General features: G+C 43.8%; 1 protein-coding gene across 1 annotated transcript in view; it reads left to right on the top strand.

Moving 5' to 3' along the window:
* Window positions 1-15,044, top strand: part of Grip91 (gamma-tubulin complex component 3) — a 57,017-nt gene that overhangs the window by 438 nt on the left and 41,535 nt on the right. The window contains exons 2-8 of the mRNA XM_084594492.1: window positions 26-71; window positions 953-1,011; window positions 1,069-1,136; window positions 1,857-1,955; window positions 6,656-6,785; window positions 9,531-9,658; window positions 10,066-10,254. Of these exons, the coding sequence (XP_084450618.1) occupies window positions 26-71; window positions 953-1,011; window positions 1,069-1,136; window positions 1,857-1,955; window positions 6,656-6,785; window positions 9,531-9,658; window positions 10,066-10,254 (719 nt within the window). The remainder of the gene's footprint in view (window positions 1-25; window positions 72-952; window positions 1,012-1,068; window positions 1,137-1,856; window positions 1,956-6,655; window positions 6,786-9,530; window positions 9,659-10,065; window positions 10,255-15,044) is intronic.

The raw sequence follows: 15,044 nt of genomic DNA, 5'->3' as shown, positions 1-15,044 counted from the left end.
TGAACATTCTTTTTTATTTTTTCAGAGTCTGTTCACGATTCATACGCGCACTCATTACCCGCCCTTGGAAGGTAATTATTGCATCCGCGCTGTTTTCATAAGCGGAACCGCTATTCAAAACAGGCTGGAGCGGACGACCTTCGAAAGCTGTTGCCTCTTTTTATCTCTCGAAGAGCTCAAATTTCTGTAGCCCTGCTGTCATTTCATGAAAGCAACAACAAAAAATCCTATCACTATTGTTTCTGTGAGGGGTGCCTGCTAGAAAAAGGGAAGTTTCATACGTGTAGCGGAATGAGCAGCGAAGTCTTGGAACATAACAGTAGCTATGCAACTGTAGTAGCTGCCGTGTACGTTTCACTGTCAATTTTATTATAGTCGTAATCGATGTTATCGAGCCGCTTCTAACACACGTCTCGCACAAGCCGCAGCCTTGTTCTTTTTTTTCTCGTTTGAATGCGTTAAAGCAACTGCTTTCCTGGCAGTTCATATGATGCGTGCGAATGAACTTCAAAAGAAAGAAGGAAAAAAAAAAAAAATGGCCTGTCGTGAGTTGTTGCGCCTAATAATTGTAGTTTTGCAGCATTTCCTTGAAGCAGCATCTAACTTTGTACTGTGCGATCTCAGCACACGTTAACTTAGAATTTTTTTTCGAACGAAACTTTTCAAACGGGTCAGTTCTTAACCCTACCACCATCTATTGGGTTTATAAAAAAATTTTTCTTCAGAACCTACTTTGGGCAGACTAGATAAGGAGTGTCGCAAAGCACAAGTTGCACTCATCAGGAGCCAGAAATGACATTCGGCTTGTGCAAGTCAAAGTCAAGGACCTCGGGTGGTTGTAATTAATCCGGAGCCCCCACAGTGGTGTCCTTCATAGCATGTGCTTTGACATGTTGACCATACTAAAATTAGTGGGTTGCTGATGACTGACATTGGTATTGCTTTGTTTCAGATCGTTTGAAAGCCATCTTGATGGTGAAACAAGTGTTGTGAAGCAGATAATTAAGACTTGTGAGTGCAACTTCAGTGCCTTTTTGAGCATTTGCAATAATAAGTGTTGCATTACAGTTATTGCTGACCACAAGGAAAAGGAAGCAGTTCGATTTTCTGACCTTTATCGAAGGCTTCGGTCACCGGTGAGTTGTTTTGTGGCCAATTGTGCCTTGTATCCTAGTTCTGACCGGAACATTCCTTTTCATGGTTGTATCTTTTCTGAAACTGAAGTGCACTGTTTGTCGCTGAGTCTGATCCGCTACGGCCGGTGTTAACTCCTGGTTGATTCTACCAATGTACGCAACTTTGTACTCTTTACAGCCGCAGCTGAGCTCATTGTTTCAGATTGAAAAGACGGGCACCAAATATGTCACAAGGCCTTGCTACAGAGCAACATGGTCTCTGTAATTCTTGTCAATATGAAATAAAAGTATCTGGCTGATGTTAAGAAGCATGAATAGCACGAGCAGAAGAAAAGGTGCTAAGTTTGCATTATTTAGTTGGCATAATAAATTACACATATTATTGATACTGCAGCTTCTAATAGTAACAAGTGCTGTTGACCAGCAACACGAGTATGCAATATCTCAAATTATGGTGTAATGTGCATTTAGTCATGCTGAACTTAGAAATGTCTTGTTTAATACAAAAGCACAGTTCCATGCATCATTGCAGCCTGCTTATCGCAATGTAGCATGTAAAGTGCGTGTAACATCTTCAGTTTCATTTCTTATGGGAAGCAGGGGAGAATAATGGCAACCCCCTCCTCTGTTTACTTAGGTAAAGGACAAAGCCTCCCTTCTTTTTTGCGTGTTAATGAATGGTGTCCATTAAGATGTTAGGTTTCTTTGCTCATTGTGCAGGCACTAGAAGGCGTGCTGTGCCAACGGCAATCACTGCTACGCCTTCTGTTGGCATTGCAAGATGCTAGCAAACACCCGGGTGCACAACGGCCAGTTTTGGTATGTCTGCTGTTTGACAGATTGGTAATATTTCAGAGTGTTTTAAGGGAGTAATTACATTGTCATCCACTCAAGTGCAGCCATACGGCTACTAAAAAACGTTTCAATGTGTCATGCTGCAGCTTTCTTTCATTGTGGGGTATAGCCAGTCATTGCTTATAAGTAAATATCCGATGAGGTGTGATGAGATGGCTTTCTTTTTAATATTTGAACTCGGCAAAGGTAAGCTAGGTTAGACTGATAGGTGTCGCCTGATAGCAGGTATGTTATTTCTACCAAAAACAAAGATTTTATAGCCTAGAAAGTAGCGTAAAAGTAAAGTACTCGTCATGTCATCACTGGCATCATGATGATACTTTAAGTGTGAGCACTCTCAAGGAGTGCTATTTCGCCATTCAAATGAACAACTACTGTCGAAACGCGAAAAGTGGAGAGCTTAGTCAAGAAAACGGGGCTGAACAGACGACGAAGCAAAAGGCAAGGTGCAAACAGGAGCGCTGAATTATTTTTGTGTGTGGCCAGTGCACATAGCAAGTTCAGAACTGCAAGCTTCTCCCAACGACAGTCATGCTCAATGGTGTATGTAGCAAGTTCTCAACAAGCTCTTGACAGCAATCATATTCTTTTAGGCTTGCTTGGCAGCCATCAAAGCAGGCTCAGCCTCACTTCAATGCTTCGAATAGGCTACTTTTTGCAGGCTGTGAGCACGATTAAGCTTCATAGTACAGTGTTCATAGTTACTTTTAATTTTCATTTTGTAGGCGTTCATGTAGACTCGCATGCATGCATGCCATCAACATGCGAAGTGCAATGTGAACGCATTGTCTTTGCCATATTTTTGCCCTGTGGAAAAGTGAATATGCTTTCAGATATGCTGCAGATACCTGAGAAGTACTATGCGCATTAGTGTCAACTCTTGTTTCGCTTATTTTAATAAATTTCGTGGCACAAGTCATCATGCACACAGTATTCGAGGCATCAACACAGCAGGATTTTCTGTGAGCAAAAATATTCAGTAAAGAGAGAGAGAGGGAAAAAGAGTCAGCTGATGTGTATTTGTTGAAGAAGTCATTTGTGCATTCCCTGCTCACAGCTATGCAGCAGGCTATAGATGTTATGCAAATGTGCTGCCATCTACAGGAGGCAAACCGAAATAGGCAAGCGGCACATGCTGGGGGATTGCAGTCACGGGATTGCCAGCTATTGAGAGAGGGGGTTTCTTGGTTTGGCGATCCTTTTATTTTAAGGCCTAAGAGAGAAATAATGGCCAACAAGTTATCTGTGGACCTTTCTATGATGCCCACATGTCCAAGCGGCTTTGCAGGTACCTAGTATGTGTAAAAAACGCAATTAGAGATGCATCACATCAACGAAAAAATTCACAGCGGTGTCATACATTGAAAACGAGGAAGTGCACTAGGCACGCATCTTATCTTTTTGTTTTTGAATGTCAGACTCTCACTGTTCTTCAATTGTTGAGCTCAGTTGTTTTCTTTTTGCGTCGACGATCATATCGCTGAAGTTAAAATTAGCTGTCCATGCCCGCATTACGTGTACGATGCCATATCACGATCACACACTCGATTCTGAGTACACCTTGGCGAAACTTACCGATTGCTGAAGTGTTTAAGGCTGACCTAAGACGTGCTACTGAGCCAAAGGATGCAGGCTCAATTCAGGCCGCACCAGCCGTTTTCCTGATGGAAGTGAACAACTATAACGCCCGAGTGTCGAGATTTTGGTTCACGTTAAAGATCCCCAGATGCTCAAAATTAATCTACAGCCCTCTACTACTGTGCGTTTTAGTCTTGGTGTCACTTGGCCGCGTTAAAAAAATGGTCTGATAATTTGAATTGCTGCTTACATTTTGTGTTTGATGCCATGATAGCAGGTGCTCGGCAGAGCGCCAGCCTAATCGTGACTGCCAATGCAGCAGTGCTTTGAAAATTCTGCTGGGAAGATTCGATCTTGGCAAAATATGCGAAGACTGAACAGAGTGCTAAATGACTGATTTCAGCTAGGCCTACTGTGTTCGCTACTTACTGACACTGTTGCTAGCTGAAGGTCCATTCCGGATCCGCTTGCCTGTGACATTTCGCAAACAGAAGAATGCATAAGACGTGCATAAGCGCTTGTTTGTGTACTTCTTATGTCCTCGTCTTCTTTGCGCTGTCTAGCCTTAATGGATTATCAGCTTGCCCGAGCGTCTGTTTTAGGCATAAAAACAAACCAAACTTTAACAATAAAAAGACAGGCACATGAAGCCGAAATGCCAGACACAAAACTAGTCCCGTATGAGGAACTACTAGCTGACTGACGCGGTGCACCATAACTGTTAGCAGATAGGAGTGCTTTGGAAAATTACTTTATAAGCAAACAGCTTACCTTTGGGCATTTTTCTATGATCTAACTTTTGCGATTTAATTATTGCCTCTCTTGAAGAACTCAACTTCTGCCAGCGGCTTCCCGCTGAACTCATACCAGGATCCCAGCAGAAAAAGCTACTGAGCTCTTAGGTCCCATGTGCTGCTTATGCATACCATTAAATTCTGCAGTTTCGCTTTTTTTGCGTGTTTTTTTAACAAAGTTAGATAAGCTTTACCTCGGTTAACACGTGATTTTATCAGTTTAACAATGTTTTTGCGTGGTTTAGCGTTTGATTTTTGTATTCTACTCATCGAGACCTTTTCAACGAAATATAACTCCATTTTGGAACCTAAAATTAATCACATTTAACTAAACGGTGATATCTTAAGACCTACAATTAGAGTAGTGCAGTCTTACGTGTTTAAGCTATCTAAAATATATGCCGATGACGTAGCATGAAGTTTAATTTAGTTGCAATTAACTAATTAATGATTGAGATATACAATTATTTCAGTGCAGTTGTACTCGACGTCAGCTGTCTAATGCTATGTGATGTAAAAGTGTAGTACAATGTTCAACTTAATCACAGTCAATTTATTAACAGCAGTTAATTGAGATCTAAAATTAGTGAAGTGCAATTATACTCAGCATAAGCTATACAGCCACTGCAGACACATCCTGTTCACGCATTCCCTACATACATTCCGTACACGATGCACATGAGCCAAGAAATGCTGCACATTAATAAAATCTGCATGAAGCTGGCACCCTCACTTTGTTTCCTTGGTTATCCATAGCTCCATTTTTTGTACATCAAGGTACACAGCGATATTTGAGCACCCTAGACGACGATAAATGTGAAGTTGCACCACGTTGCTAATCCCTACTGCCATATACTGCAGTATCCAGAATCCCCCAACATGGCGGTCAGCGCAATGGGGCAGCAGTTTTGGCATAAGGTATCCAAAATCCCCCAACATAACGGAAACGCACGTGATCAGCGAAATGGGGCACCAGTTTTTGCATAAGGTCTATAGTTGTGCAAAACATACCGCGATTCCTTTCCACTTAGAAACCACATGAAGCAGTTCAATGATATAGAAAATTGTGACGGCAGCAGCAGAGCTAATCACGAGGGTTGCTTGCGGTCATACTTACTGCGTTGTTAGTGAACAAACACGTGATTACCAGCAGCACAGTGTGCCATTTGATGAGCAATGCATGTCCATATTTTCTCTCAGATGTGGTGTGGAATGAATATTTTGAGTGCGACTACTGCTGGTGTGCTCTTGGAGACCGCTTGGTGTTGTTAAGCACACTTCGCAACAGCACACAATGCACTGAAGACCATATGTTATCATGACCAGCAGTTTTTTCTGCAGTTTGGAGATGAGCTTGATAACTTCACATTGTTTCTTTCGCATCTGTGGAGCCTATTTTCACTGCACAGTCCTTTTGCTGCTAGACGCAGATGAACACTATGCAGTGGTGACAGTGGAGAGCATCTGCATTTCAGTGGGAGTGTGAGGTATAGTGTGGTAGCAGAGGTCGTGAACTGCCGACGTGACGGCAGGCAATTGTTCACATGACTGTGGTGCCTCTGATTGGTTGAATTGAAAGGACATCAGGAAATGACATCTCTATGGCTCATATTTCTCAGGCACCGTGAAATTCAAGGGGGTTTTGGAATTGCAGGAACCGATGTTTTTATCAAAGCTCTGTGGCATCTCAGTTTAGCTTAGTCAATCAAAAGCAATGTCTTCCTTCCTGCTCTTCACTGCAAAAAGAAAACCATGGGCGTTTTAATGTGATTCAAATTCATTTTTCTGACAGTGGAAATTAGAAATGCACCATTCTGGTAATATGTTACATCATCTGCATTTAGTAACATAGGACCTAGGCATGCCTATCAGAATTAAACTGAATGCACTCATTAAAACCCGATCAATGACTTTTCTTCTTGCATGCTGATGGTTGGCTTAAGATTAATGTTGCATTTTGCACCAGCATTGTGATGCGAGTGTAGTTTAGCACTTGTTAAGGAGCAATTATATTCCATTCACTTTTCATTCTGGGCAGAGTAAGACTAATTTCGCTCTCATTTGATTCCCCCAGCAGTGGTAGCATTCCGTTTTTGTCTCACTGAGAGCCTGTTCCACATGGTCGGTAGCCAGTGTTAGTGGAAAGCAGGCTGACGATCTTGCATTTAGCTGTGGAATGCCTTAGCAAATATGCTCCTTGGGCATGTTGTTCGCTTGTTCACTTCAGAGCTAGCTGATGTTTGTTTTGCCTAAAGTGTCTGGAACTTGATAGCACGAACTTTACTTTCTCAGGAATCACACCGCCTGTCACGACACAGCTGCCCTCGGCCTTCCTCGCGCCCCGAGTTCTGGCCTCCCGGTGCATGTCGCACAGCGTCTGTGGAAAACCAAGATCGCTCTATCTCTTCAAGCTCTAGCCAAGGCATGTGCTCTTGCCTTTATGCTGCTCACTGAATGTACTTATTGTGGTGCCCGCGGAACCGGGAATGCCCTCTAATTTTTTGTTTTTGCAGTTTTGGAAAGGAGAGAATCTTCAGTATCCTTCAAGAACTGTCAAGCTTATTTGTTTTGCTGAAGGAAATAACATGTCAGTACTTCACAGTGCTGTGAAAAAGTTGGCAGGGGTTATCTGTGTTAAACCAACTATAGTGCAAAAGTAGGGGAAGTGGCAGTTTCAGCTTTATATGTGGCGCCATCAGGGAGCTGCCGGGTCAAGTGTTGGAGGCTTGACAGTGACTTCCATGATCAGCTCCGGCGCAATGGCACGCTTAATCACGGAGGCCACAAGTTTGTAGCACCATCTGGGAGTCTACGCAGCAACTGATGTTTTACGCTACTTAGTTATGACAAGTGAAAGCACCAGCCATGGTTACTCAGTGGTTAAGACGATCGGCTACTGAATCCGAGTACCAGAGTTCGAACCTGACCTGTTCGAATCCAGCGCGGTGGTTTTCTTTTTGTATGAAAGCACAGCAAGCGGTTATGATCAGTCATTGTTCCAGCCGTAGACACCATCACTTTCTATGTTGGCTGGAGAAATTGAAAGACCCGTTGGGGAGACTCGCGCGTTAGCCGCAATACTGGACTGAGTTTGAATGACCCGTGCGAGGCCACTGGCTGTGACCTCATTATACAGCTTAGCCAGTGAGATCGACGGTGCAAACAAGATCAGACAAGATGCTCTGCCGCTGGTGGTGAGTGCTTTTGCACTAGAATGGCATTTGTATTTACAATTTGTAAGGGCACTGCAATTTTGAATTACAGCACATTCGATATACGATACTAGAAAATGTACTTCTACTGCTCAGAAAATGTGTTATAAAGTTGGCAGCCAATGGCAATGATTAGGCATGTGCGATTTTTCAGTACTTTTGAATATTTTGTTGAATAGTAAATTATTCAAGATTTGATTCAATTCGAATCTATTGGTTTTCAAAATCTTGAAGCATTCATCTCGGGCAAATAATGTTTCCAGAATGCTCACTCTATGTGGTTGCAGCTCTATGTGCTTCCTTGAAATGATGTCTAGGCACACATGCCTCTAAATATAGCAGTCATTTAAGTCAAGTGGCATTCCAAGGAAAACAAGGAGTTAAAGGTTCAGTAAAAAACTGCTTAACTTTCATGCCTTCCACTCTCATACTGTACAGCTGAGTAAGTGGCCAACTCCTCCCGTGACCCTGTGGTTTCGTATCCTGACATGATGCACACTGGATGTTTATTTATTTAGTTAGCAAATACTGCCGGCCTGTGTTATAGGCCTTAGGCAGGAATGGGGTACAGACATAATGAAAAAAAAAAAAAGAAAGAGAAGTACATTGTAATGGAAGCAGCATGTGAACAGAGTCAAATCCAGAGCACAAAACACAGCACAAAATTGAGTACAAAGGCAACAAATTGACAACTAATTTGCTAAAATTGCTGTTTGCATCGAACAAAGGTAAAAAACAAAACAATATTCATTTTAGTTTATAAGTAATGTCTCGTCGCTTTTTTATGCAGTTTTCTCAATATCACTCTTACAGCTTACCCGAATACAAGCCAGACCATATTTTCAGTTTGCATTGTTTTGAGAAGTGTTATTTTTGCCCTCACCTTATTGGTGGGAGTGCCGGAACAAGATGTGACAGCTCGGATGTAGCGAGAGGTGGCGAAGAAATGGACAGCGATGCCGTACACGCAGCATATGCTTTCATAGCAGATGCTCAGGGACCCAGTAAGATAAAATGGCCAACATGGCGGCACGCTCTGTTGTAGTCTCTCACTTCGAAGGGAGCTTGTCAGTATTACTGCGTTTTTCGGCCTGGAAGCAAGATATAAATTGGGGTTTTGGGATTTTTCTTCACGTTGTCTTGCCTCTAACAAGTTTGATGGATGACAGTCTGTCTTTTTTTAATTTTGTTGGATAAACCAAGCTCATAAGCCTAACATAAGAAATCAGAAGTTGCCACTATCACTACAGTTATCGTCGCGTCTGTGTTTGCGAGCATAAAACATGGTACACAAACATGCATTTGTTACTCTACAACTTCTTTTAGTGTGACAGCACTCATCCAGAAATCCAGATGGTCAGAGCCTAGCAAAATCGTTTCACTCTTGTGGTGATGCTCTGACTGGCTAAGCTGTTTCATGAGGTCACACTCACTCACTCACTCACACACACTGCCGTCCACCATCGCCACACCCAGCCAGCCCAGCACGCGCCGCCACACATAAAAGAAATAAAAAAAGAAAAAGAAAAGCAGTGGCGGATGGCGATAAGTGAGTGAGTGCCCTTGTGCGTGCACCGAGGAGCGAGTGCAGACCAGGACGAGCGAAGGGGGCGAACGCGTTCACGACGCCGACGAACTGATAAGGTGATCTGTATGTTGCATGATCATGCGCGCAGCTGAGGAAGACTGACGGAGAACCTCTCCAATAAACGGTTAACCCTTTGGCCCTCGGTGTTCGTGCTGTTCATTGGGGTCAACAGTGTGGTCTGAGCTAGCGGGTGGCGTTTGGCTTTGAGAGCGGAGCCGCAGCCCAGTAGAGAATCCCACATCCTTTTCCCCCGCGACAGAAATGTCAAACGTCATATTGTGCGAACAAGCTGGCTTTCTTACCATCGACTGGTTTACAAGATGTGCTTGTGTATGGCTCACATGAATTCTTTCCTGCATTTTTGCAGTGGTTGGAGGATCCGGTCACACGGGACAGAAGGTACTGAGAGATGTGCTGTTTTGTTTACAAGGAGTATCGAGTAGTTTGGTGCAATTCCATGATGTGCCACTTGACAGCTATGCCATTGACCCAGAGGTATGTAATGGCTTCTGACATTTCTACTAACTAGGTAGCTGTAAAAATATAATCTTTGAGCTCTCTTATTATATACAGTAAAACCTTAATTTGGCTTCTTAGGGACCAGGATAAATGATCAAGTTATCAAATAGCCTTAAAGAACTGTCAAAAACCATTTTCATCAGAGTGATTTTATCCTAATAGAAAATTTGGAGAACTGGTTCCTTTTAGGTGTTTTTGTCTTGCATAAAGCAGTGCTGTTCTTTTCTTGTCTCCCTCTAGCCATGTGGAAATGATCCAATAAATTATTTTTGATTTGCAGAGCATGCAATAAGCAGCTGTACTTCACCTATTGTGCCACCATGCCTCGCATTTTGCTCTTGTGTGGGCCGCTCTAACTGTTGCCTCTGGTGGACGGCACACAGGGCCAGCTGTCGCGTGCACAGCGGCGTCATGTGCGCCGTGTGGCTGAGATGGGGCGCCTGCGTGCTCGGGTGGACCGCTTCTGTCGACCGGAGACAACGCGGCTTGGCCTCCTTTGTGACGCCTTTGTGGGAGCCCTGCAGGTCGAAATGGCGGAGTACTACCGCCTGCTGGCACTGCTTGACGCACAGGTGCGCCTCTCTTCCTAAAGTTGGGCTACAGGAACTGGAGTTTTCTCATCATCTTTGTGCAGGCAGAGCAGCTGCTCTAAGCAGCATAAGCTATTTTTAATGGATGTCTGGAACCTGTGTCGCCAGACGTCTTGAAGGTCCTTGGGGCATCAGTAAGGGTACTTCTCATGGCAGTCCAACTAGAAGGGTTCTTAGGGCCACCTTTCCTAGTCTCTGTTTACTGCATGACATGTCCCTGTATGCTGAATGCCATTTTTTTTTTTCTTTTTAGTTGCTCACATATTAGCCCTTTCTGGTGTAATCTGTAGGGCATTGCCTGACAGCAGAAAAGTGTGAACCTGCATTGTCTGATGCATTTCCTCTGCCATTTCTGTAGTGAAAAAGGCACGCTCTCTGTTAGGAGCAATGGTACCCTGTTGGTTATGTCTTTTGTCTGTTAAGGGCTAGCGTGTAGAAATGTTTTGATCACATGGTTTTGGAAGTGTTTAAACGGCTCAAAAACATAGTGGCATAAATATGGTCACAAAACATTTGTGACTACATTTTGTTTATTTATTTATTTGTTTAGACATACTACAGGCCAGCACTTTGGCACAAGCAGGAGGAGCATTGCTCAAAAATACGGATGCAACAAGCGAACACACTAGAACAAAGTACAACGCAACAATAAAAACAGGCATCCCGTTCAGTCTACAGCTGTTTATAATGGTTTCCCAGCATTTCTGTAAAAGCATCCGACTGAAATATACCAATGAGGAGGGAATTCCAGTCTGCAACTGCTCACGGTAAAAAACTGGACTTATGAGCTTTTGTTTTGGCAAAAATTAGAACTAATGAATGCTGAGGAGTATGTCTAGTTTTTCTAGTGTTAAGTGCTTTCACACAGTCAGGTAACTGGACATTAATTTTACCTAAGAGGCTGCTGTAAAGCAGCACAAGACGGCTGATTTTCTTCTTATCTCTAACCTTTAGATACTATTTTTTTGCATTAACTGAGTTGGTGAATCACCCTTTTATATCTGCCAAAAATATATCGGATCACCTTTATTTGTACTTGCTCTAATTGACTTATGTCTTTCTTGGTATGAGGGTCTTACACTACAGCTGCATATTCCAGTATGGATCTTACAAGATAAGTGTAGGCTATCATCTTAGTATTTACAAGGGTGGTGGATACTCGAGAGCTCATAAGGTTAGATGTGTGGGTAGAAAGCGTTGTGTAGCCATCTGTAAGTAGAAAATGTGATAAGTGTTTTGTGAGACTGACTTGCTGCAACATGAGAAAGGAGTTCACTTGCCAGTAAATGCTGCTGCTCTACTATTGCGGCCTGCTCTTCAAAGGCATCATAAGAACTATATTACAAACAGAGGCGAGTTAAATACATGTCATTTGACCCCTTGAGTGGCCCAGACAAGCATCACCCACAAAGTGGACTTGGCCTGATTTTGCTGAAAGTGAACAAAGCCCACTCACCTATTTCAGACCATGCTCTTCCAATGCACCCAAGCTGGGTTGTATTTGTGTTCTCATTCTTGCCATCTGGGTAGTTTCCTGCAGCCACAAAAAAAATATGCAACACCATTTCCTTATCTTTCTTTACCTTTGATGGTATGCATCATGCTGTTCTTCACTGGCTGTGGTGCAAGTAGCAAGCCTGGTTTATCAGTTGATGAAAATTCTTAAGTCTCGTTTCACTTTTTCAACTTGGACAATAGTGCCTGCAGGGCTTTTTTTATTGATGGACATTTTCAGTTTTAGCGTTACAGAGGATGATGGAGGAATTGCCTCTGCGCGACAACAAACTGCACCGAACATAAAAAGAAAAAGCATGTTTCATCTAGAATGTTTTGCCTCTTTGGTCTAACTTGTATAATTTCGTCAAAAGGGGCTATAATTTTCCTAGTAAAAAATTTCTGTAACATTGAAAGAATTTATCACACCATGCCTCATAAACAGTGGCAAATTGTGGCTGCCTTTTGGTGAGCTTTTGTGTTGCTTGACACTTTTCTTATTGCAGGAAAATGGGCAATTTCAGCGAGCTTTGTACAGATCTCTATATCCAGATATTTTGCTTTATTGCAACACATCAGAGTACAGCTAGTACTTTTGATCTCGTATGTATATATATTGAACTCGAATAGGTCGCTAAATGGTTATGGGTATTGGTAATTTGGTACACAAAGCACGGCAATAGATAAGCCTATCAAAACAGAAGCATGCTTCATACAATGACGTGGTGCCCGTCGTGCTAGCAGCTTACATCCTCTTACTGGTCCTCTAAAGATGCGATAATATCTTGTAGTACCTCCCTTTTGTTGCATCCTAAAGGCCCGTTCACACTTGCGACTCGCGGAGGTCGCGCGACCGTTTTGGTTGAAAAGTGACTGTTGCAAATGGTCACATCGGTCGAAAAGCGACAGTCTCGGGTCGTTCGGTCATTGCTAAATTTTCCAACCGCACGACTGCCGGTCGCAAACCGTTAAACCAATCAGCGGCTCAGCTGACGTGAACGCAAGTTAGCTTTACTTTATGTAATGAACGTCAAGGTAGACATGATGTGGAAAGCAACCCGCAGGTCGCATTTGCAAGTGTGAACATCGGTCGCGCTGCACGGCTCTCTGGTCGCATGCGACAGCCGGTCGTGCGCCCTTCGCGACTCGCAAGTGTGAATAGACCTTAAGAGTAGCCACACATGAAGAAGACAATCCACTGGGCCAGAGAAGCACATTGGTTCTTTTCCTTCGTGCCCAAGTTCCACACCTAAATGTTTAGCCTACAGTTTCAATTAGAGTAAAGTTAATTTCTGTATCATCTTCAGTAGCAAAGCAGGCCAAGCTAGAGTTTCCACAAACTTCGGTCAGCTAGTAGGCTGGCTTCACCGGACAGCTGATGCATTGAATACTGGCTTTTTTTGCACAGCAGCAACTGTTGCATTGAAAATGAGCATGCCACTTCAAAGACAGCCGTTAAAATCAGGTGCATAGAGCCACTTAGCTGACCTGGCACTATGCACAAAATATTATTTTTGGAGCGTTATTAGGAGAAAGGCCACTTTCAGGGATGTGGCACGCAGTTCTGTATACCAAATGTTCTGCTGAACAGGTAGTTTAAAAACCTTTGCATAAGATTTTTCAAAAAGGGTGTTCTGGCAGTTTGATATAAGCAGTAATTCTGTACATACGGGATGGATTATAGAGCACTCTTTTTAACCGTTCCACTGTCGGGTTTTTTTCGCACCACTGAACATTCCCTGTCATTTCTTTTGCATGTTAATTTTGTGGAAATTTTACATTAAAGGGGTCGTGCCACGATCATCCAATATATTACAGTTTTGTAGTCTGGCAAACAATACTGGACCCAAATAATACTAGGGTGCCCAAATTTTGGAAATAGAATAATAATGTTCTATTTCTGAAATTTGGGCACCCTAGACGCATTCCTTATTTAGAAATAAGTGGCTGAAGTTGACATCGTGAAGCTCCTCCCACCGACAACGGTCACCATATTGAAACGCTTGGTTACATTGCAAAGCGACGCCGGCCACCGCATAATCTGCTGCCGTGCCGGCGCCAATGAGCTGCCGATACATTGTATTCTGTTCATGCTTGCTAACATGACTCCCAATAAGTGTACTCAGCATGCTTATGAAAACAGAACACAGACTGCAGTAAAGCACAATTTAGTTCTTGCCTAGGCATCCACCTTCAATGCTACCGCCAGCATCGCACTGCCCTCACTGCTGTAAACATCGCCGCGCCGGCAGTGCCTTCCGCTCAAGTCGTCTGTGCCAGCGATATACAGTAAAATCTCGGTGATATGAATCCATTTGATACAAATTTTGGAATGATACGAATTGGGAAAATTCCCCGCCAGAGTGCATTGTGTGCAATATGCAAAATTTCGGATGGTCCGAACACTCTCCTGCGCCTGGATGATACGAATGCGCAAACTGTGACCGCAACCTTGAGCACTACGCACCACCCACACATCGTTGACTTCGCGATCGCCAGCCGCGCTGTATGTATTTTCTGTCGTGCGCACGCCGCGAAAAGCTTTCAGTGGCACGTGGCCCACAAACCGCAGACGTCGCAACCGCCATAGCTGGCAGCAACGTACACGACGGGTGCGCACGGACTGGCCATTGCGATTCATGAGCAGTTTGCGGCGCCATGCGGCCTGCATGTCGCCATCTTCAGTCATGCTGTACGCGCGGCGAGAAGTACGCGGAGGGGGGCGCATCGCACATTGCCGGCATCGCCATCATTTTTCACGCCGTGAAGTGTTTGCAGCGGTGCGCAGCTGTGATTAGTAGTTGGCGGCGCACAGGCCGCAAATCGTAGACTTTTGCGACCGCTGTCGTGCTGTACGCATCGCGAGCAGTCTGCGGCGCTGCGCAGTTGGCACGTCGCCATCTCTTGTCGTGCTGTACGTGCCGTGAAAAGTACGCGGAGGCATGTGTCCTCCGCGTCGTCAACGTCGCGATTGCCTGTCGCGCTATGTCCGCCTCGAGTTGCGAGCTGTGACTGCGCGACCGTAATAAACCTTCTAAGACGTAAACAGATACGTGCGACTGCCTTTCCTATGCTTCTGCAACTTATTTTCGTTCGTTTTGATGATACGAATGTTCGGATGATACGAATATTTCCGCGACCCCTAGAGATTCGTATCACCGAGGGTCTACTCTATACGGCGGATCCCTTGCGTCAGCGTCAAAAAAGCCATCGCCGAAAATAATCATTGCCTTTATTTTATTTATTTATTTATTTAAAACATACTTCAGGCTGAGGAC

Source organism: Amblyomma maculatum, chromosome 2 (assembly GCF_055883805.1).
Source record: "Amblyomma maculatum isolate TAMU_Amacu chromosome 2, ASM5588380v1, whole genome shotgun sequence".
NCBI classification, from domain to species: Eukaryota; Metazoa; Arthropoda; class Arachnida; order Ixodida; family Ixodidae; genus Amblyomma; species Amblyomma maculatum.
This window is presented reverse-complemented; position numbering and strand designations above follow the sequence as displayed.